At 47.0% G+C, this 24,139-nt stretch overlaps 1 protein-coding gene across 1 annotated transcript in view; it reads right to left on the bottom strand.

The window, feature by feature from the left end:
• Nucleotides 1-24,139, bottom strand: part of LOC115478729 (dynein assembly factor with WDR repeat domains 1) — a 124,007-nt gene that overhangs the window by 76,807 nt on the left and 23,061 nt on the right. The window contains exon 4 of the mRNA XM_030216293.1: nt 869-927. Coding sequence (XP_030072153.1) covers nt 869-927 — 59 coding nt within the window. The remainder of the gene's footprint in view (nt 1-868; nt 928-24,139) is intronic.

Here is a 24,139-nt window from a genome sequence, read left to right as displayed (position 1 = left end):
GTGTCTGGACTCTTCAGATGATATTTATCTATATCTGCATTGACTTGGGAACATAAAGGCGCCAAACTTGTTGAGAAGTCCTTGTTAAAATGGCTATCCCAGTTATCTGCCTGTGCATGCAGTTCCTTAGACTAGAGTGTAACCTCCTGTGAGTTTAGTAGAGGGCTGCCAACTGCAAGCTCTGACAATCCCAGTGGGCCTCACTGGTTCACATCCACACAACCAATCTTTAGTTTTCAGTTTTAGCTGAAACCAGGCAATAAGTTTCAGCTGCAGGTTCAGTTTCGGCTGAAAGTGCTTAGGCAGTTTCGGTTTTGGACGAAACTGAAAAAAGCAGTTTCAGTCAGTTTCTAAAGCGAATTATAAATGCTGAAATTAAATTAAATAACAATAAGACTATGAGGGCAATTCTATAACTGGGTGTGTGTATGTGCACAATGCACGTATAAGTCCTGAGACAGCTGGCACTTACACGTATATGTGCACTATATGTTATTGTACAAAGGAGTGCATAGTTCAAGGGGGTGTACACATGGGCAAGAGGGGCATGGGCTTGTCACCAACTTATGTGTGTAACTGATGGAATACTATGGGTTATGTATATTGAATAAGGCATGCCCATTCATGTCTACACTAGTATTTTATAAAGGAATCGGCATACCCAAATGTTGTTAACAAAAAAAAAAAGCCTTCCTGCGCTGCATTGGGGTGCCTTGTTATACAATCATATACTGGGAATGTAGTACAGATGAACTTTCAGGGCCTACAGAAAAACAAACTAAGCTTCCCCAAATTCTGATCAGATTCTTTTAATCACAACATAAAACTCAGAATGAAAATCCACAATTAGTTTCAGCTCTAAGCTTACCTAGAGCCAGACTTATTAAATGCCACATTGGTCAATGGTAATATATGAGCTCGCAATACCTGAAAAACAGAACCAAACCATTGATTTCAACCACAAAATCAAAACTCATACAACTCGCTGGATTCTCCACGATATTTAATTTCCATTGTACTCATTCTCACAGTCACCAGTACAGTTAAATTACTTTCAACTAGAAAGAAGAGAGGAATGTGAGCAGTCATAGTTATAGGCAGACTGGATGGGCCATTTGGCTCTTGTCTGTTGTCATGTTTCTATACGGAACCACTGTTGAATTCAGGCATGGTTTTTTTGGTGGGGGTAGAATCACAGGCCTACCCCCAACCACCATCAAAAAAAATGCATGAGTTCAATTATTCAAAAATTAGATAATCTAATTTATAAAATGTGAAATATTATAATTAGAAGAAAATCTGTAACTTTAGTGATTTTTATCACCTCCAAATAATTCTGATTTGCTACTCAGGGTAGATTTTATTGCAAGACTACTGATTTATGCTTGAAATTAAATCTGTTCCATCAAAATTAAGGGAATTTATTGAAAAGGCAAAGGCAAACTACAAAGACTATCATGAAGTCAATTTTTTCAATGTTGAGGTCAGGAAGGAAAGCATGACAAATTATGATTATTATTCAATAAAATAAAATCATATTTTAAACATATAAAACAATGTTTAGGAAGCCTGGCTAAAACAAATTTGGAGAAGTATATGGCACATCTCATACTCTTCATGGGTTATTAGCTGAGGGATCATTTCACAAAGGCACACTAGCGTTTTTAGAAATGCCCATATATTCCTATGGGCGTCTCTAGTGTTTAGCGTGCACTAATGATTAGTGCACGCTAAAAACTCTAGTGTGCCTTTGTAAAAGGACCCCTTAATGCAGTACAGGGACCATGGAAAGGAGAGGCTACCATTATGCCATCAGGATGATATAAACAGGTTTGAAACACTGAAAGTTCTAAGAACCAGTCTATGCATTGCTCAATATATGCAAAATATAAACAGGTAAATAATCGTTTTAGAACAAATAAATAACATTCCGTTAAGTGCTGGTATGCATTGCACACAGTCCAAAATATGTACAGTATGCATCAAGTGCTTATGATTATTGCCTAACAGACAGCCAACAATGTGATCTAATCCCAGCAGTGTCAAGCAGACATTGAACAGGACTGTGGCCATTCATGAAACACTAGAAATTGATATTCAAAAAGGTTTAACCAGGCATTGCATTTGCATGGGACCTGTGATAAAATAGCAAGAGTTAATGGTACAATATCAAGTCTTAATGGTAGCCCATAAGATGGAAATGTCAGTGCTTGTTTTGAGTGATTAATAATGGAAATAATGGCAGCCTGCACCGGGGCAGAACTGAGAGCTTTAGTAGAAAAGAGAATCACTTTTGAAGGGGCTGGAATGGCATTATGAGAATCATGGTGCCTGGTTTCTGCTCAAACTTGCACAGAGTCTTTGCTATGAGTGAAATGGGAGGATAAAGTAGATTCCAAGTCCAGAGAATAGCTAGAGCATTGCTTGAAATGAGATCTGAAAATGAGATTACTGAACAATAGACTAGCAGCTTTGCATTTTCATTGCTGGCAAAGAGGTCTATTTGAGGGTTTCATTAAACCCAAAAGATGCTCTGCAGAGTTCTCTATGATACAGGGACCATTTATGTAGAAGCAGAACTCTGCTGAATTTGTTGGCTATCTGGTTTTGAAATGTATGTAGATAAGCTGCCTTTATACAAATGTGACCGACTATGGCAAAGTCCCAAATCTTTGCTGCATCTCAGCAGAAGGAGAAAGATTGATTTATTTATGATATTTATATCCCACATTATCCCAAACAAGTTCAGGTTCAATGTGGCTAACAATAAACATCTGCAAAAGTACAGTACAATTAGTAATAGCATAGTAGTAAAGCGAATGCTACATACCTGTAGAAGGTATTCTCCGAGGACAGCAGGCTGATTGTTCTCACTGATGGGGTGACGTCCACGGCAGCCCCTCCAATCGGAAACTTCACTAGCAAAGTCCTTTGCTAGCCCTCGCGCGCCCGCGCGCACCGCGCATGCGCGGCCGTCTTCCCGCCCGAAACCGGCTCGAGCCGGCCAGTCCAGTATGTAGCAAGACAATACACTTCAAGGGAAGACACAACTCCAAAGGGGAGGCGGGCGGGTTTGTGAGAACAATCAGCCTGCTGTCCTCGGAGAATACCTTCTACAGGTATGTAGCATTCGCTTTCTCCGAGGACAAGCAGGCTGCTTGTTCTCACTGATGGGGTATCCCTAGCCCCCAGGCTCACTCAAAACAACAACATTGGTCAATTGGGCCTCGCAACGACGAGGACATAACTGAGATTGACCTAAAAAATTTACCAACTAACTGAGAGTGTAGCCTGGAACAGAACAAACAGGGCCCTCGGGGGTGGAGTTGGATCCTAAAGCCCAAACAGGTTCTGAAGAACTGACTGCCCGAACCGACTGTCACGTCGGGTATCCTGCTGCAGGCAGTAATGAGATGTGAATGTGTGGACAGATGACCACGTCGCAGCTTTGCAAATTTCCTCCATGGTGGCTGACTTCAAGTGGGCTACCGACGCTGCCATGGCTCTAACATTATGAGCCGTGACATGACCCTCAAGAGCCAGCCCAGCCTGGGCGTAAGTGAAGGAAATGCAATCTGCTAGCCAATTGGATATGGTGCGTTTCCCTACAGCCACTCCCCTCTTGTTGGGATCAAAAGAAACAAACAATTGGGCGGACTGTCTGTGGGGCTGTGTCCGCTCCAGATAGAAGGCCAATGCTCTCTTGCAGTCCAATGTGTGCAGCTGACGTTCAGCAGGGCAGGAATGAGGACGGGGAAAGAATGTTGGCAAGACAATTGACTGGTTCAGATGGAACTCCGACACAACCTTTGGCAGAAACTTAGGGTGAGTGCGGAGGACTACTCTGTTGTGATGAAATTTGGTGTAAGGGGCCTGGGCTACCAGGGCCTGAAGCTCACTGACTCTACGAGCCGAGGTAACTGCCACCAAGAAAATGACCTTCCAGGTCAAGTACTTCGGATGGCAGGAATTCAGTGGCTCGAAAGGAGGTTTCATCAGCTGGGTGAGAACGACATTGAGATCCCATGACACTGTAGGAGGCTTGACAGGGGGCTTTGACAAAAGCAAACCTCTCATGAAGCGAACAACTAAAGGCTGTCCTGAGATCGGCTTACCTTCCACTTGGTAATGGTATGCACTGATTGCACTAAGGTGAACCCTTACGGAGTTGGTCTTCAGACCAGACTCAGACAAGTGCAGAAGGTATTCAAGCAGGGTCTGTGTAGGACAAGAGCGAGGATCTAGGGCCTTGCTGTCACACCAGACGGCAAACCTCCTCCAATGAAAGAAGTAACTTCTCTTAGTGGAGTCTTTCCTGGAAGCAAGCAAGATGCGGGAGACACCCTCTGGCAGACCCAAAGAGGCAAAGTCTACGCCCTCAACATCCAGGCCGTGAGAGCCAGGGACTGGAGGTTGGGATGCAGAAGAGCCCCTTCGTCCTGCGTGATGAGGGTCGGAAAACACTCCAATCTCCACGGTTCTTCGGAGGATAACTCCAGAAGAAGAGGGAACCAGATCTGACGCGGCCAAAAGGGAGCAATCAGAATCATGGTGCCTCGGTCTTGCTTGAGTTTCAACAAAGTCTTCCCCACCAGAGGAATGGGAGGATAAGCATACAGCAGACCTTCCCCCCAATCCAGGAGGAAGGCATCCGACGCCAGTCTGCCGTGGGCCTGAAGCCTGGAACAGAACTGAGGGACCTTGTGGTTCACTTGAGATGCGAAGAGATCTACCAGGGGGGTGCCCCACGCCCGGAAGATCTGCCGCACCACACGGGAATTGAGCGACCACTCGTGAGGTTGCATAATCCTGCTCAACCTGTCGGCCAGACTGTTGTTTACGCCTGCCAGATATGTGGCTTGGAGCACCATGCCTTGACGGCGAGCCCAGAGCCACATGCTGACGGCTTCCTGACACAGGGGGCGAGATCCGGTGCCCCCCTGCTTGTTGACATAGTACATGGCAACCTGATTGTCTGTCTGAATTTGGATAATTTGGTGGGACAGCCGATCTCTGAAAGCCTTCAGAGCGTTCCAGATCGCTCGCAACTCCAGAAGATTGATCTGTAGATCGCTTTCTTGGAGGGACCACCTTCCTTGGGTGTGAAGCCCATCGACATGAGCTCCCCATCCCAGGAGAGACGCATCCGTGGTCAGCACTTTTTGAGGCTGAGGAATTTGGAAGGGACGTCCCAGAGTCAAATTGGAGCAAATCGTCCACCAATACAGGGATTCGAGAAAACTCGTGGACAGGTGGATCACGTCCTCTAGACCCCCGGCGGCCTGATACCACTGGGAGGCTAGGGTCCATTGAGCAGATCTCATGTGAAGGCGGGCCATGGGAGTCACATGAACTGTGGAGGCCATGTGGCCCAGCAATCTCAACATCTGCCGAGCTGTGATCTGCTGGGACGCTCGTACCCGCGAGACGAGGGACAACAAGTTGTTGGCCCTCGCCTCTGGGAGATAGGCGCGAGCCGTCCGAGAATCCAGCAGGGCTCCGATGAATTCGAGTTTCTGCACTGGGAGAAGATGGGACTTTGGGTAATTTATCACAAACCCCAGTAGCTCCAGGAGGCGAATAGTCATCTGCATGGACTGCAGGGCTCCTGCCTCGGATGTGTTCTTCACCAGCCAATCGTCGAGATATGGGAACACGTGCACCCCCAGCCTGCGAAGCGCCGCTGCAACCACAGCTAGGCACTTTGTGAACACCCTGGGCGCAGAGGCGAGCCCAAAGGGTAGCACACAGTACTGGAAGTGGCGTGCGCCCAGCTGAAATCGCAGATACTGTCTGTGAGCTGGCAGTATCGGGATGTGTGTGTAGGCATCCTTCAAGTCCAGAGAGCATAGCCAATCGTTTTGCTGAATCATGGGGAGAAGGGTGCCCAGGGAAAGCATCCTGAACTTTTCTTTTACGAGATATTTGTTCAGGGCCCTTAGGTCTAGGATGGGACGCATCCCCCCTGTTTTCTTTTCCACAAGGAAGTACCTGGAATAGAACCCCAGCCCTTCTTGCCCGGATGGCACGGGCTCGACCGCATTGGCGCTGAGAAGGGCGGAGAGTTCCTCTGCAAGTACCTGCTTGTGCTGGAAGCTGTAGGACTGAGCTCCCGGTGGACAATTTGGAGGTTGAGAGGCCAAATTGAGGGAGTATCCTTGCCGGACTATTTGGAGAACCCACTGATCGGAGGTTATGAGAGGCCACCTTTGGTGAAAAGCTTTCAACCTCCCTCCGACAGGCAGGTCGCCCGGCACTGACACTTGGGTGTCGGCTATGCTCTGCTGGAGCCAGTCAAAAGCTCGCCCCTTGCTTTTGCTGGGGAGCCGCGGGGCCTTGCTGATTCGCACGCTGCTGACGAGAGCGAGCGCGCTGGGGCTTAGCCTGGGCCGCAGGCTGTCGGGAAGGAGGATTGTACCTACGCTTGCCAGAAGTATAGGGAACAGTCTTCCTTCCCCCGAAAAATCGTCTACCTGTAGAGGTAGAAGCTGAAGGCTGCCGGCGGGCGAACTTGTCGAATGCGGTGTCCCGCTGGTGGAGAGACTCTACCACCTGCTCGACTTTTTCGCCAAAAATGTTATCCGCACGGCAAGGCAAGTCCGTAATCCGCTGCTGGACTCTATTCTCCAGGTCGGCGGCACGCAGCCATGAGAGCCTGCGCATCACCACACCTTGAGCAGCGGCCCTGGACGCAACATCAAAAGTGTCATAAACTCCTCTGGCCAGGAATTTTCTGCACGCCTTCAGCTGCCTGACCACCTCCTGAAAAGGCTTGGCTTGCTCAGGGGGAAGAGCATCAACCAAGCCCGCCAACTGCCGCACATTATTCCGCATGTGTATGCTCGTGTAGAGCTGGTAAGACTGGATCTTGGACACGAGCATAGAGGAATGGTAGGCCTTCCTCCCAAAGGAGTCTAAGGTTCTAGCGTCCTTGCCCGGGGGCGCCGAAGCATGTTCCCTAGAACTCTTAGCCTTCTTTAGGGCCAAATCCACAACTCCAGAGTCATGAGGCAACTGAGTGCGCATCAGCTCTGGGTCCCCATGGATCCGGTACTGGGACTCGATCTTCTTGGGAATGTGGGGATTAGTTAATGGTTTGGTCCAGTTCGCAAGCAATGTCTTCTTCAGGACATGGTGCAAGGGAACAGTGGACGCTTCCTTAGGTGGAGAAGGATAGTCCAGGAGCTCAAACATTTCAGCCCTGGGCTCGTCCTCCACAACCACCGGGAAGGGGATGGCCGTAGACATCTCCCGGACAAAGGAGGCAAAAGACAGACTCTCGGGAGGAGAAAGCTGTCTCTCAGGAGAGGGAGTGGGATCAGACGGAAGACCCCCAGACTCCTCGTCAGAGAAATATCTGGGATCTTCCTCTTCCTCCCACGAGGCCTCACCCTCGGTGTCAGACACAAGTTCACGGACCTGTGTCTGCAACCTCGCCCTGCTCGACTCCGTGGAACCCTGTCCACGATGGGGGCGTCGAGAGGTAGACTCCCTCGCCCGCATCGGCGAAGCTCCCTCCGCCGACGTAGTCGGGGAGCCTTCCTGGGAGGTGGCCGCGGTCGGTACCGCACGCGGTACCGACGTCGGGGACCTCAACCTGGGCGATGGGCCAGCCGGCGCCACGCTCGACGGTACCGGTGGCGCAAGCACCGCCGGTACCGGAGGGGTAGGGCGCAACAGCTCTCCCAGAATCTCTGGGAGAACGGCCCGGAGGCTCTCGTTTAGAGCGGCTGCAGAGAAAGGCTGAGGGGTCGATGCAGGCGTCGACGTCAGTACCTGTTCCGGGCGTGGAGGCTGTTCCGGGCTGTCCAGAGCGGAGCGCATCGACACCTCCTGAACAGAGGGTGAGCGGTCCTCTCGGTGCCGATGCCTGCTGGGTGCCGAATCCCTCGGCGACCCAGAGCTCTCGGTGCCGACACGGGGAGGAGACCGGTGTCGATGCTTCTTCGATTTCTTCCGAAGCATGTCACCGGAGCTCCCCGGCACCGACGAGGAGGACGTCGAATCCACCCGTCGCTTCCTCGGGGCCGAGACTGAAGAAGGTCGATCTCGGGGGGGCTGTACCGCAGGAGCCCTCAGGGTAGGCGGAGACCCACCCGAGGGCTCACCGCCACCAGCAGGGGAATGGACAGCCCTCACCTGCACTCCACCCGATGCACCACCGTCCGACGACATCAGCAGACGAGGTCCTGGTACCACCGACGTCGATGCAGCTATCCGATGTCTCGGCGCCGATGCAGAGGCCCGATGCCTCGATGCACTCGATGCAGGGGCGGCCGAGGAAGATGGTCTGGACGCTGACGACGTCGATGCACTCGAAGATCCCGGTGCCGATGCCGACGAAGAGCCCGAGAACAACACGTTCCACTGGGCTAGTCTCGCTACCTGAGTCCGCCTTTGAAGCAGGGAACACAGACTGCAGTTCTGAGGGCGGTGCTCGGCCCCCAGACACTGAAGACACGACGAGTGTCGATCAGTGAGCGAGATAACCCGGGCGCACTGGGTGCACTTCTTGAAGCCGCTGGAAGGCTTCGATGTCATGGGCGGAAAAATCACGCCGGCGAAATCAAAAGCCGAAATGGCGAAATTCGAAGCACCAAATTTAGAGGGAGAAAAATCTCGACCGAGGCCGAAAAAAGGCCTACCCCGACGACGAAAGAAAACTTACCGGGGCAAAAAAGCTGGAAGTACGGGGAGGATTTACACGAAACCCGGCGGGGGGTTTCCGGAGCACTTCCCGACTATGACAAAGCTTTCCCGAAGGAAAAAAACACGTTCAAACGAATTGGACGCGCGAGGTCGACTTTCCGGGGCTCGACACGGCGAAAACACGACCGTACCGAGTGCGGACAAAAGAAGACTGGCCGGCTCGAGCCGGTTTCGGGCGGGAAGACGGCCGCGCATGCGCGGTGCGCGCGGGCGCGCGAGGGCTAGCAAAGGACTTTGCTAGTGAAGTTTCCGATTGGAGGGGCTGCCGTGGACGTCACCCCATCAGTGAGAACAAGCAGCCTGCTTGTCCTCGGAGAATAATACAATACACAAACTCACTACTATTGAATAACAAGAGCAGTGTTCCAAGCAAGCCTGAGAGCTAACAATTACAAGTGTGAGTAAGGGATTTACTAAATAAAAATGTTTTCAATAGCTTATAAATTAATAGGTAATCGATAACATAGCTTAATGAATCAGGAAGAGAATTCCATATCTTTGTACCTTGATAGGGAAAGCCTGCATTATGAATAGATTTATAATGAACCTTCTTACAACTTGGGTAATGAAGGATGAAATAGTCCCTAGATGTAGGAAAACATTTTGTAAAGACAGTTCTATCAGGTTTTGATTGTAGTAAGGTAATAAACCATACAAAATTTGATAAACAAGTACATAAAGTCTAAACTTAATCTGAGAATTTATTGGAAGCCAATGTAATTTAGCCAGGAGAGGAGTTGCCTTGATATAACAAAGAACTCTACAAACAAGACAGATTTCAAGTAGATACTTTTGTAGAGCTAGTAGGACTGGATGTGGGCAATAAGCAACGAGGCTTGATAAACTTTCCTCCCAAACAAGTCTAGTGTGCAAGCCTGGGGGAGCAGAGGCATGAGTCCTGGAACTCCTAGCTCATTTGAGGGCTGATTCAACTACCAAAGAGTTGTGAGACAGCTAAGCCCTCTTGAACCTGGGAGCCTTCTGGATACAGTACTGTGTATCCACATTCTTAGGTGCAACCTCCGCTGAGATGGGAATTTCCCGGTTCTTCATCAGTGCGTCTTTAAGGATAGGGTGTAATAGAACCATGACCTTAGGAGGTGAATTATAATCCAGGACAGACAACATCTTTGCTCTGGGTTCTTCTTCCATCTTCAACTTAAATGGGATGGCCGAAGCCATCTCCTTCACAAAACCTGTGAAAGAGAGACCATCAGGTGGAGATTTATGTCTCTGTAGAGGTGGGGAGGGATTAGATGGGACCCCATAAGATTCCTCCTCCGAGAAGTAAGGGGGGTCCTCTTCTGAGTCCCATGAGTGGTCCTAAACAGACTCCTCACAGTACTCATATTGAACAGAGTGAGTCTGTGCCTACCACAGCTCAGTGGTACCATACGCATGCCCTGAAGGTCGCCAGGGTATAGCCCTACCCTCAGACTCCGGGGAAACCTCCTCCCCCGAAGTCAAGAGCAGTACTGCAGGAGTCAACGTTGATATTCTTCGTGGAGCCAACATCAAAGACTGCTCCACAGGCAAGGTAGAAGCCTCAGGAAGAGGCTTGGGCTGAGCCACAGCTGGCACAAGCTCCCCTGATGCCTGAGTGGTATGCAGCTGTAGCATCTGTGCTAGCTCCTCCCAGAGCACAGCTCAGTACCACTCATCAAAAGGTAGGCATCAGCAAAGGCTGAGGAGCCAGGACAGGAACAGCCTGCGGAGTGTAAACACTCCCTACGCCGTTTGCCTGTGCTTCGACTTTCCCAGACCTGGGCCCAACTCCACACCAGGTTTACCAGGTAACTCTGGATACTTGGCAGTTGAAACAATATCAAATCAGTCAGAAATTTCCTGTATTTAATTAGGAATAGTCTCTTCCCTGGGGCTACATTCCTCCCCGGGCTTAGTGCATAGCTCCAGCACTCTTATAGCTTCAACTCAGCAACAAAAAGGAAAACAAAAAAACAAGCTCTTTTCCAACAGGTATTAACCCAGCCCTGAGTCCCACAGTCCAAATCCTTCCCTCCCCGAGTTCATCAAGTCCACTAATCCTTGGGCAAAAGTTCCAGCACTTTCCTCAGCAAAAAGGTTCCCAAAGTTCTTTCACCCAAAAGTTCCCCAAAGTTCATTCAGCAAAAAGAAGGTTCTGCTGCACGCTTCACACTCACCCTAGCATACCCTCACCTCAGAGCAACCTGAGGAAAGGGGACCCCCTCCCATTCATACCAGTCATTAACTCCTGGTATCCTCCCCAAGGGTCATGCTTGAGCCCAGGGCCAGGTGGAAGGTACTTCCCCAGGGAACCCGCTCAGATACTTCTCTTGGCTTATCTCTCAATGAATTGAATTAACCAGTTCATCAAGGTTGCTAGCAGGCCCTGAGACTGCCCCTTTTCCAACCAGGCTAAGACAGAAATATCCATGGGCTCTACCTGTATTCCTTCACCAACCTCTTTGGCCTCGGTAATCACCTCCTCAGGCATCCATTCCATAGGCTCTATCTGTCTCTCCCCTCTCCCTAGCTGCTCCCAATCTATATCTTGAGCCTGCTCAAAAGCCTCCTCCTCCCACCTGGGAACCTGGGAGTTGCAGTCTGGTTCACCTTCTCTAAGGGAGTCTAGTGGCCTCCTCTGGGAGTCAGGGGCATTGCAGCACTGGTTAGCCTTTCTAGAGGGTTCAGATGATCCTTCCCGAGGATGCTGGGATAGGTAGTCCCTCCATTGTTCCCACCCACGCTGGCCTTTCCAGCGCCCCAGTCCGGAGTTCCGGCTACTGGATCTACCTAACCCTTCACAAGTGTTACAGGAGCCAGTGCCGAACTGGAAGCAGGAACCTGGCTGCCTGGAGGCTGGCGAACCGACACATCCACCAAAGGAGGGGGAGTACTCATCCCAGTGAACATGTTTCTTGGGTACCGGCGATGCCGATGCCCCAGCACTCCCAGTACTGTGCATCGAAGAGAAACAAAGTTTGTGCTTCTTGGGCTTCCTCCAACGCTGAGCATTACAATCCTTAAGTGACTATGAGGACAACGTTGAACTCATACACATCCTCTGTGTCGGATCCAATTCTGACTAGTCCCAAGGTCACTATCAGTGCCTGATGTCGAGGGAAGTGGTTGACCTCCTCAATGCTGGTGCAATCCCAGTGGTAACTGATGTCTGGCAGCCATCAAGGTTGATTCTTCCGGTACCGATGTTAATAGATCGGCCTTCAAGGAGCCAGAAAGTCTCTCCTGCTGTACCCAACGTGCCCTGTGTGTCCTCAACTGCATTTTCAAAAACAGAGAATGAGAGAGTTAGGGTCATGGTTAGGCTCAAGGCACCCAATTACATTGGGTACACTTCTTGAAGCCACTGGGGGTCTTCTTGGATATTGAGAAAAGAATTGCAGCCAAATTAAATTCCTCAATTTTAGACTACAAAAAGGGGCAGAGACCAAATCGTTGTTGTGCTCAGGCCTAAGTGGACCTATTGAGCCACAAAAAAGAAAGAAAACTTGGGCTGAAACACTAAGAGGGAAAATAATAAAAAGTTAAATTAAAGATAAAAATGAAGAAAAGAGGGAAAAATACTCACATGGGAAGGCACTGCAAAAGCAGAGAAAAAAGCGCTGAGGGGAGACCGTGAAGATGCATCCTCCCTGCTCTACAGAAAAACGAAGACTAAGAGACCCGTGTTCACATGTCGGGTAGAAGGCATCCGCGAATGTGCAGTGGATGCTGCTAGAACTGTTTACATGCACTGAACAAAAGCTAACAAAGCACCAGAGAATACACACAGGAGTAAAACCATTCACATGTGCTGAGTATGGTAAAAGCTTCTGTCAGAAGATACTCCTCACTATTCACAAAATGAAGCATACAGGATTAAAACTTAGCATGTACTGAGTGTGGTAAAAACTTGTTATAAGTACCAGAAGGGCAATTAACATGGTAACGCTGACGGCCTCTCCAGAAAGGAAGAGCCAGAACCACCCTGACACTGGACTATCGAGACCCGATCAGCGGTTTCTAGAGGTTGCAGTCCAGGGTCTCTCTCAAGGGGGAAGGTGTGAAGAAACAATGTGTTTTAAGCCTATAAAATGAATTGGATATTCTCCTGCATTAATTACGTCCTGAAGTGTATTTCTCCCATTTGACCAACATGTGGTGTTTCTTTGCTACTACTACTACTACTTAACATTCCTAGAGTGCTACTAGGGTTACACAGCGCTGTACAGTTTAACAAAGAAGGACAGTCCCTGCTCGAAGGAGCTTACAATCTAAAGGACGAAATGTCAAGTTGGGGAAGTCAAGATTTCCTGACTAGAGGTATAGTGGTTAGGTGCCGAAGGCGACATTGAAGAGGTGGGCATTGAGCAAGGATTTGAAGATGGGCAGGGAGGGGGCCTGGCGTATGGGCTCAGGGAGTTTATTCCAAGCATGGGGTGAGGCGAAGCAGAAAGGGCGGAGCCTGGAGTTGGCGGTGGTGGAGAAGGGTACTGAGAGGGATTTGTCTTGACAGCGGAGGTTACGGGTAGGAACGTAAGGGGAGATGAGGGTAGAGAGGTAAGGAGGGGCTGCAGATCGAGTGCATTTGTAGGTTAGTAGGAGAAGCTTGAACTGTATGCAGTACTTGATCAGTATTACAGAGAAAGGAATGTTCTTTTCTTTAGTTTTAGCACACAAACGGGAAACAAGAAGCAGTATATTTTTGAAAATTTTTGTTCTGGGCTCTGATTGGCCCAGGTGCTCATTTTCATTTAAAGTGTATTGTTTTTTGCTCCAGTCTTAGTCAGGAAGAAGAGAAAGACAGATCTATTTGCTAAGGCCCTGTAAACAGTTACATTTGCTAACTTGTGAGCAGCTATATGTCCTGATCTTCCCAGGTAATTTTCAGAAAGTATACAAATGTTTAATTAGTGTTATAATTTATTGCTTATACCCTACACTGCAATTAAAATGTTCTATTACGCATTGTGTTGACACTGTAAGTAGTATACTATGCCATACTTTGTATTATTTGAATATTTTTACTGCTGTAATTGTCAATTGCTCATGTTTGATTTATTCTTACTGTACTCCGCCTTGAGTGAATTCCTCCAAAAAGGTGATAAATAAATCCGAATAAACAAATAATTGATCTATATTTCAGTTACCTGTTATTGTTTTCTGATTGCATATTTTTTTATTCATTGTTCAATTTTTAAGACAGTAAACAATTTTCAGTTTATTGCCTCTTTGGACTGATAAAGAATCCTACTGGTTTGTGTGTTAGGTCTGTAAGTGCTTTCTGGGAATTGTGGGACCACTGGGAGTGTGGCTCCAGTAACCTAGAAATCACTGGGGATAACTGGAGAGTGGGAGACTCGCCCAGAGACGGTTGTGACCCAGTCAGTGGGAGGAGGGTGCTAGTGTTGAGCACGAGCAGCAGGTGCAGGCTGAACTGAGCTGTGCTGGGGATAGATCCTCTAAGTGGCCACTGAGAAATCCTAGGCAAGTGCCTAGGCATTTTGTGACAAAGGGAGCCTGAAAAACAGCTACCACATCCATGGTAGGCAAGAAGCGCGAAGCCTACCATTGCAACATGGTTCAAAGCTGAAGCGAGGGAGAGCAGAAAGAGTTTGGGTATGCTGATTCCACAGGAACCTGAGATCCCATTGAGGTCTTCTGATTTTGAGAAGAGCAAGAGGGATTACACACATGGGATTAGATTCTATAAATAGCACCAGAAAAATTGGTGCCGAAAAAAATTCCGCCTAGGCGTATTCTATAAACTGTGCCTAAATCTAGGTGTAATTTATACAATATGACTAGCAGCCATGCCTGCTCCTAACTCTAGGTGCATCCATTTATGCCAAGTAAAACTTGGTGTAAATACTGGCGCCTAAGTTAGGCACAAAGCAAGTGTATTCTATAACCCTGTGCATAATTTTTCAAAATGCCCAAGACCTACCCATTCCACCTTTTTGGCTGCACGCATTAGAATTTATGCACATCACTTTACAGAATACGCTTAGTGAGTTCATATTTATTTATTTATTTGCTGCATTTGTACCCCACATTTTCCCACCTATTTGCAGGCTGAATGTGGCTTACACTATGTTGCAAAAGGTATAATCATAAACAGAGTAAGAGGTATGGTCTAATTTAACATATTACTGTGAAAGAAATTAGGTAGATAGGTCAGTAGAATTATTTACATAACACAAAATAAAACAGGTAAGATATAATGACCAATAGTGATAATGTGATTAACATAATCAAATTAGAAGGGATTAGTATTCTGCGCATAAATTCTAATTAATGCCAATTAGTGTCAATACTTACTTGTTAATTGGCAATTATCGGCACTGATTGGCTTGTTAAGGTAATTAAATTGTGCATGCAAATCCAGAATATGACTGGATTTGCATGCGCAATTTCGGTTGCACTATATAGAATCCGGGGCACGGTGACAGCCACATGGCCAAGCGTTTGTACATAGGCACTTACCATGACATTCATGGAAGTTTGAATGCGATACACATGAAACATTAGAGACTGCAACCTGTCCATCAGCAGAAAAGCTTTGGCTTCTATTGTCTCCAAAACTGCCCTATGAAGGAAATTTGGTTTGCGGACAAGGCCAGTTTATGGATGTTGATGATGAAGGAGGTGAACTGTTTCATCCATGAGGGCTAGAGTGAGGCATCCCATGGAAGATGTCAGAAGCCAGTCATTGAGATATGGATATGGAATAACTCATATAGGGACTGCCATCCTTGTAGAGATAGGGGACTGCCACCCCTTGGCATTTGATAAAGATATCTACCGGGCAATATTCAGCCCATGGTGATCAGTAGTTTTAAGTCACTGACTGCTGTGAGCTGAATCTGACCCAGATATTTAATGCTGGGCCATGTTTGGGCACCAGCACTGAATATATGGATCAGCCAAGTCCCCCCATAGATCCATAAGTTAGTGAGGTGGCAGGACCTTCATAGCTAACTGGCAAAGACAGGATCACACAAAAGGTAGTCCTATCTGTTAGGTTAGCTATGTGGGCCATATAACTACCAGCTCCACTCATATTACACCACAGACCATCCAAACCAAACACTGCCATGTCAGTCACACCAGATATTCAGTGGTACTTTGCAGTTAAATGCCACTGAAATCTACAGATGGCTCTCGGCCAAGTCCATCACTGCAATGACCAGGGGAGGTATAAAATAGCAGAAAAATCCCTAGGTGGTGGTGAATCACAGCTTATAGGGTCAGACGCAGCTCTGGTTCCAAATGAGCAAGGGGGGAAAAAGTTCACAGGGGCGTGTCAGAGGTGTAGCGAAGGCGGGACTTCGGCGTGCCTAACACATGGGCATCCGCAAACCATAATGGAAAAAAAGGGCGTCCCTGACAAGCACTTGGACGACTTTACCTGGTCCTGTTTTTCTTACGACCAAGCCACAAAAAGGTGCGCAAACTGACAAGATAACCACTGGAGAGAATCGGGGATCACCTCCCCTTACTCCCCCAGTGGTCACTAACCCCCTCCCACCCCCAAAAAAACTCTTTTAAAATATTTTGTGCCAGCCTGTATGCCAGTCTCAAATGTCATACTCAGGTCCATCACAGCAGTCCCTGGAGCAGTTTTAGTGGGTGCAGTGCACTTCAGGCAGGCAGACCCAGGCCCATCCCCCCCTACATGTTACATTTGTGGTGGTAAATGTAAGCCCTTCGAAACCCACCCGGAACCCACTGTACCCATATCTAGGTGCCCCCCTTCACCCGTAAGGGCTATGGTAGTGGTGTACAGTTGTGGGGAGTGGGTTTTGGGGGGGGCTCAGCACACAAGGTAAGGAAGCTATGCACCTGGGAGCAATTTCTGAAGTCCACTGCAGTGCCCCCTAGGGTGCCTGGTTGGTGTCCTGGCATGTCAGGGGGACCAGTGCACTACAAATGCTGGCTCCTCCCACGACCAAACGGCTTGCATTTGGTCATGTCTGAGATGGGCGTCCTTGGTTTCCATTAAATCAGAAACGACCAAGTCAAGATTTGGGCGTCCCCGACCGTATTATCGAAACGAAAGATGGATGTCCATCTTGTTTCGATAATACAGGTTTCCCCGCCCCTCCACCAGGACGTTTTGCGAGGACGTCTTCAGCAAAACTTGGGTGTCCCTTTCGATTATGCCCCGCTAAGTGAAAAAAGCCAATTTTAACAATACAGATCTTTTAAATATCTATCCCTTTATATCTAATTTCAGTGAGAATATATATAATTCTATTGTACAATGCAACCTTTATAACAAATACCTGCATATCAAGAAAAAATGTATTCTTGTCCCGATTCTCTGTCTGAAGCATATTCAATTAATAAAAAGCATATGCATGAATCTCTATTTATGTATTCATATCCAATATAACACTAAGATAAATACATGCTGTTGCACTGATGTTCAGCAATATAATTAAAAAATAAAATGTTAAGTCTATTTTGATTAAGCTGTTTGATTAATAGTGCTTTTTTTAAATTTTACATTCATCTATCTTCCAACAACTAATTTTATTGACTTTATTACTAAGGCATATCTTACGCCACTGGCAGCTAATATTCTGTCCTATGGTAGCCAAGAGCTAACGTGAGTCATTCACCACCCTTCAACTACACTATGGGCCTTACTCAAAATATACTCTTCTCCATTCTGTACTATTGGGAAAAATCTATTAATTAGGCACAATGGGCACCAAATAACCTACTAAGGAAAGGAACTACAGGCTGCTGCTCAATGATCACAATAACTCAATTTTCATCTATACTGTGCCTCTGCTCTTGGAGAAAAAAAATGGTATTTTTCCTTCTGTCACTTTAAAGCAATGAACAATTGCAGAACCTGAATACTTTTGCTCTGATGAATCACTACCCTGTTGTTCTCAATTGTTTTAAGCAATGAAATTGTGCCCCCTACTGATTATAAACATATTTTACAGATCACGAAAATATATATAATTTACACATCCAGTTAATTACTATAGAATTCTGAAATTAATTATAATCTTTAATTTGAATTTAAATGTACGCTTGATGCACCATTATTCCCTCTGTTGAAGAGCTACTGGAATGTGTTCATCTTAACCAGGCTCTCACTTAGGGGCCTTTTTATCTAACAGTGTTAAGCCCCAATGTATTTTGTCTGTTACTGCGTGTGAACACACACCTTGTTTCAGTAGTTCCCAAACCTGGTCCTAGAGGCAACCCCAGCCAGTCAGGTTTTTAGGCTATCCACAATGAATATTCATGAGAGAGATCTGAATGCAGTGGAAGCAGCGCATGCAGATCTTTCTCATGAATATTCATTGTGAATATCCTAAAAACCTGGCTGGCTGGAGTGCCTCCAGGATCAGGTTTGGGAACCACTGTTTTGGTTATATTTTAAACATATTTTTGGGAGGGGGTGTGTCATGGGCATGGAAGTGTTGATCAGCTAGCACATTTACATTAGCATGTGCTAACTAGCTAACACTGAATTAATGCAGGAGCACTTCTTAGCACCCCCTAAATAGGAGGTGGTAAGTGTTCCCACATTAACTTTTGAAAGACAATGAACGCTAATGCGAACATTAGTGCATGACCTGATAAACGAAGTTACTGACCTGTAGCAGGTGTTCTCCAAGGACAGCAGGACACATACTACCACAGTTGGGCGACATCATTCAATGGAGACCGAGCTTGGACGCTACCCAGTGTTCTGAATCTTCCAGAATCCTTTCGCAGAGGTACCATGTGTGAGCGGGTGCCTTCCTGCCCACCTCGATCACACAGGACCAGCAGTTAAGTACAAAAGCTTAGAGAATATAACTCCTAGGGGGGAAGAGAGACTGTGGCAGTGGTCTACAACCTTTTCCATATAAAGGGCCACAATGTCAATATAAGAAAGCTCTGAGGTCCACCAAAAGATTTCAGTCTTACACATTTAAGCCTATACTAGTTAAATAATACCATTTTGTAAACCATATTGACCTGCTTGTTCAGATAGGCTATTAATTATTGATACTAATATTGATTCTATAACACATGAAAAATACAGTTTAAAAACTTGCTTTATTATGGCTTGTCAACAGTAGCAAATATCATTAATGAGACACCTGAGTAACACACTAACAGATTGTTTGCAGTTACTATATTAAATGACTATTAAACATTAAATATTGATTCTACAACACAGCTAGGATATATTTAAACTTACTTAACTGTGGCTTGTTAACTGTAGCAAATATTATTAATGACATAAGAACATAAGATTAGCCATACTGGGTTAGACCAATGATCCATCTAGCCCAGTATCCTATTTCCAACAGTGGCCAAGCCAGGTCACAAGTACCTGGCACAAACCCAAATTGTGGCAACATTCTATGCTACCAATCCTAGGGCAAGCAGTTGCTTCCCCCTGTCTGTTTCAATAGCAGACTATGGACTTTTCCTCCAGGAACTTGTGAAAACCTTTTTTAAACCCAGATACAGTAACCGCCATTACTAAATCCTCCAGCAAAGAGTTCCAGAGTTTAACTATTGGTGGAATAAAAAAATATTTCCTCCTATTTGTTTTAAAAGTATTTCCATGTAACTTCCTTGAGTGTCGCCTAGTCTTTGTACTTTTGAAACGAGTAAAAAATTGATTTACTCTTACTCATTCTACACCATTCAGGATTTTGTAGACCTCAATCATATCTCCCCTTTTCCAAGCTGAAGAGCCCTAATCTCTTTAGCCTTTCTTCATACGAGAGGAGTTCCATCCCCTTTATCATTTTGGTCACTCTTCTTTGAACCTTTTCTAATTTTGCCTTATCTTTTTTGAGATACAGCGACCAGAACTGAACGAAATACTCAAGGCGAGGTCACACCATGGAACAATACAGAGGCATTATAGTATTTTTCACCATCCGTTTCCTAATAATTCCTAGCATCCTGTTTGCATTTTTGGCCACCGCCACACAATGAGCAGAAGATATCAGCATATTTTCTACAAAAGCTTTCTGAAAATCTAGATATACAGATTCCTGTGTCTGCACATTGTTTACCAAAATAGCAAATTGTGGTTATTAATTTGTGTTGTACATTCCTAACAGACTGTTTGCAATTAGTCTGTCCCGTGGAGGGGCATAGGGACGCCCAAGGGGCGGGGAAACCTGTATTATCGAAACAAGATGGACGTCCATCTTTCGTTTCGATAATACGGTCGGGGACGCCCAAATCTTGAAATTTAGGTTGTCCTTAGAGATGGTTGTCCCTAGACTTGGTCATTTCTGATTTTCGGCGATAATGGAAACCAAGGACGCCCATCTCAGAAATGACCAAATGCAAGCCGTTTGGTCGTGGAAGGAGCCAGCATTCGTAATGCACTGGTCCCCCTGACATTCCAGGACACCAACCAGGCACCCTAGAGGGCACTGCAGTGGGCTTCAGAAATTGCTCCCTTACTTTGTGTGCTGAGCTCCCCAACCCCAACCACCCCCAAAATCCACTACCCACAACTATAGAACACTAACATAGCCCTTACGGGTGAAGCGGGCACCTAGATGTGGGTACAGTGGGTTTCGGGTGGGTTTTGGAGGGCTCACATTTACCACCACAAGTGTAACAGGTAGGGGGGGGATGGGCCTGGGTCCGCCTGCCTGAAGTGCACTGCACCCACTAAAACTGCTCCAGGGACCTGCATACTGCTGTGATGGACCTGAGTATGACATTTGAGGCTGGCACAAAATATTTTAAAAGATGTTTTTTTGAGGGTGGGAGGGGATTAGTGACCACTGGGGGAGTACGGGGAAGTGATCCTCGATTCTCTCCGGTGGTCATCTGGTCAGTTCGCGCACCTTTTTGTGGCTTGGTCGTAAGAAAAACAGGACCAAGTCGTCCAAGTGCTCGTCAGGGATGCCCTTTTTTTTCCATTATGGGTTGAGGATGCCTATGTGTTAGGCACGCCCAAGTCCCGCCTTCGCTACACCTCCAACATGCCCCTGTGAACTTTGGTCGTCCCCGCGACGGAAAGCAGTTGGGGACGCCCAAAATCGGCTTTCGATTATGCCGATTTGGGTGACCCTGTGAGAAGGACGCCCATCTTCCGATTTGTGTTGAAAGATGGGCATCCTTCTCTTTCGAAAATGAGCCTTTTAGTTTTGACTATAAAACATTCACATTTGAAAAAGTCTGTTCATACAGGTAAGTGGAGACAAAAAATGAAGAAACTTTTCCTGTGATTATCGAACACACAGGATAATTAGGAACAGTTTTCCAAAAATCACAAAAGCTTTTACAAATTGTATAGCATGTCTTGAGTTGAATGTTGTCCTGCAGTTCAATGATCTCCAGTTCAAAACGACTGCCTGGCAACTCACAGTCAACCGCCACTTTAAAATTTATATTTGAATCTGCTTGTCCTCGGAAAATGGCAAATAGGAGGACAGTCTAGCCGAACTGGAAAAGCAAATACCAGAGCACAAGAGGCTAAGCAAAGGCCCGTCCCGGCAAGACAATGGAAAGCAAAGGGCACTTAACTGGAAGCGGTAAGACCGCTGGCAGTCAGATAAAGGTTCATTCTGTCAGGACTCTCAAGTAAGCTGCGGGACCTCTGCAGCAAGCTCTCTCGGAAGCAGGAGGAGGAATAGCAGCAAAGCAAAAGAAAAGAAATAGTCTCCAGTAGACCCGCACTGGGTAGGGAATTTGAGCAGGCTGTTTTTTGTGCCATTCCTCGCCTCCAGTGAGCAGAGCAAACAGATACTGAGGTGCCCAAGCTGAAAGCTCCCAGGGCAAACAAGATTCAAGCAAGCAATGCCCGAGCCAATACTCCCAGGATAAAAGGTCAATAACAATCTCTGAAGTGCCCGAGCAAAATGCTCCTAAGACAAAAGGTCAATAACAATCTCTGAAGCGCCTGAGCCGAATGCTCCCAGGGCAGATAAGGTTTAAGCAAGCAATGCTCGAGTCAACACTCCCTGGGCAAAAGGTCACACACAGGCATAGCGCAGCAAACAGGAACCAGGTACAGCCCACGTGGATCCCTCCACGCTCCGAGCACAGCCACCTCTTCCAGAGTTAATTTGAGACACTGCCCCAGTACCTCCACAGCACTCCACGTCATCCTAGCACACACAGTCCAAAACTCGGCACAGAACCTCCTCACTGCAACCAGCGACCAAGGTCTCACTGCAGATGACTGGAATCTCAGCTGAAGTGCAAGCAGCTCTCAGGACTGCAAGGCTAGGAAGCAGGCTACACTGGAACAGAGCAAAAAGGTGAAAGCTGCAGCAATGCTTCAGGCCATGGCTTGAGAAGGAAACAACAATTGGAACTAGCAGAGCCTCAGGCAGGCCTAAGCTCAATCAGGAGTTACTGCCAGAACCCTGAGTGCACTCAGAGGCCAATTTAAGAAGGGCTCAGCACTGATGACATCACCAGCTTGGCCTCCACCACCCTACTTTGACCCCACAGGTCACTGACTAGAACTGCAGGTAAATCGGGGGTCACGTGATGCGAGGGAGCTGAACGGACGTCCGAAGACCCGGCTCCGCTCCCGACTCCCATTATTTTTGAAATTAATCAGCTTACCTCCCGTCTTTAAAACCTACGAGCTAAGCAGGGGAACGGTAGAAGATCCGCGCTCGATTTGCGAGATTGTGTGGAGGAGAACACGGCAGAGAGAGCGGGGAATGCCCGCGAAATCGCAGAGGCCTAAAAAGTCCCGCATGCCCGAAGTGAAAGCCAAAATGGCGGCGGTTAAAGAAACCGCGGGAGAAGCGAGTCAGCCCACAGAAGTCTTTCAAGAACTGATACACCAGGTGACGGCTATATTAGAAGATAAGCTGTCCAAATTCCAATCCTCCGTAGAGCAAATTCGGGAGGCAGTGGAACGACAAAGTGCGAGACTCCAGCAAGCGGAGGAACGGATTTCCAGGCAAGAAGATAGAGCGGAGGTAGCAGACACTCGATTAGACGGCTTAGAGCGCAAATGTGAACGCCTGGAACAGCAGATCGACGATCTGGAGAATCGGAGCCGAAGAAACAACGTCCGGATAGTTGGGCTTCCTGAGTCGGTACAAGATAAAGACTTATGGAAGATTATGGAGGAATGGCTCCCAGAACAGCTGGGATTACAGTGCCCAGGAAAACCTTTGCAGGTTGAAAGAGTCCATCGGATCGGGGCACGCAGAGAAGGGGAGAACCGCCCCAGGACAATTATAGCAAAATTTTTAAATTACGCCGATAAAGAGAAAATATTGTTGGCATACAGGAAGAAAGCAGCGCTGGAATATAATGGAAATAAAATATTGCTGTTCCAGGACTATTCTGCTGTGGTCTCGGAGCAGAGGAGGAAAATGGGACAGCATTGCAAACGCCTGTTTGAAAAAGGGGTGAAATTTGCCCTACTTTTTCCGGCTAAGGTGCGGATTATGGCTGATAACAAAGTGCTGTTTTTTACTGACCCCAGCGAGCTGGCAGCATATGTGGAACGCATATAAGGAACTTGAAAAGTAAATCAGTTATGATACCTTAATGGTGATAGGACAACTTACTGGACTATAAGACAAGTGTATGAGATAAGAAATTTGCGCTAAGACCAGAATAAAGAAGGGACACTCATGAGAAATTGTGGATCCTAAAGGTCGCTCAAACTGTGATTTTAGAATGGTGCGGGCCCGAACCGTTGGATCACCCAGACTCGTGGGAATAAGTGACCAGTGGTTGGTGTCTACATCGCAGTTCTTACAAATGGGGAAATTGATCAAGTCATGGGAGCACCAGGGAAGTGGCAGTCCACGGACAATGGTAGGAAGAACTTAATACCAAGCTGAAGAAGCATTGGCAGTGATCAGCAGACATGGCAGAAGAGGACAGCCTGTGAATAATGGCTCCAGAACGAGAGAACCAGATGTTGCTGGAAGTTAAGTTGTTTTTTTTTTTTTTTTTTTTTTTTTTCTTTTTTCATGTGGAACTTGATATAAAGTTGAAGTGGGTTTGAAGATTATCTATGCTGCACATGTGTTGGAAGGTGTCAGCAAATGTTGGGCCTTTTTACTGTTCCTGTTTTTGAGAGTAAAAATGTTATAAGAAGAAGGAAAGACTAGGGCAGAAGAGAAGGGGCGATAGGTATAAAGGACGGGAGAGTGTGAACCAATAGGGGAGTCGGGAGTTGTGAGGGCGGGGGAGTTAGTGGTAAGGGGAAGAAATGTTGATTATATGGATGGCAGTGTGTGTGTTGGGAAATTGGAATGCAAGGATCAATGAGGGAAGGGAGGGTGGGAAGGGGGGGAGTAAAGGGGAGGATAGTGATAGGGATGGGGGAATGGGGACAGTTCTGGCTATTGATACTTCATGTAACAACATATCAGGGGACTGGAAGGGCATGATTGAGTGGGGAGAAGACTCCATAATTTTACAACCAGATGTTAAACAACAAGTCTGGTCTGGAGGCCTAGCTGGG

This window comes from Microcaecilia unicolor, chromosome 10 (genome assembly GCF_901765095.1).
Source record: "Microcaecilia unicolor chromosome 10, aMicUni1.1, whole genome shotgun sequence".
In the NCBI taxonomy this organism is placed as follows: Eukaryota; Metazoa; Chordata; class Amphibia; order Gymnophiona; family Siphonopidae; genus Microcaecilia; species Microcaecilia unicolor.
This window is presented reverse-complemented; position numbering and strand designations above follow the sequence as displayed.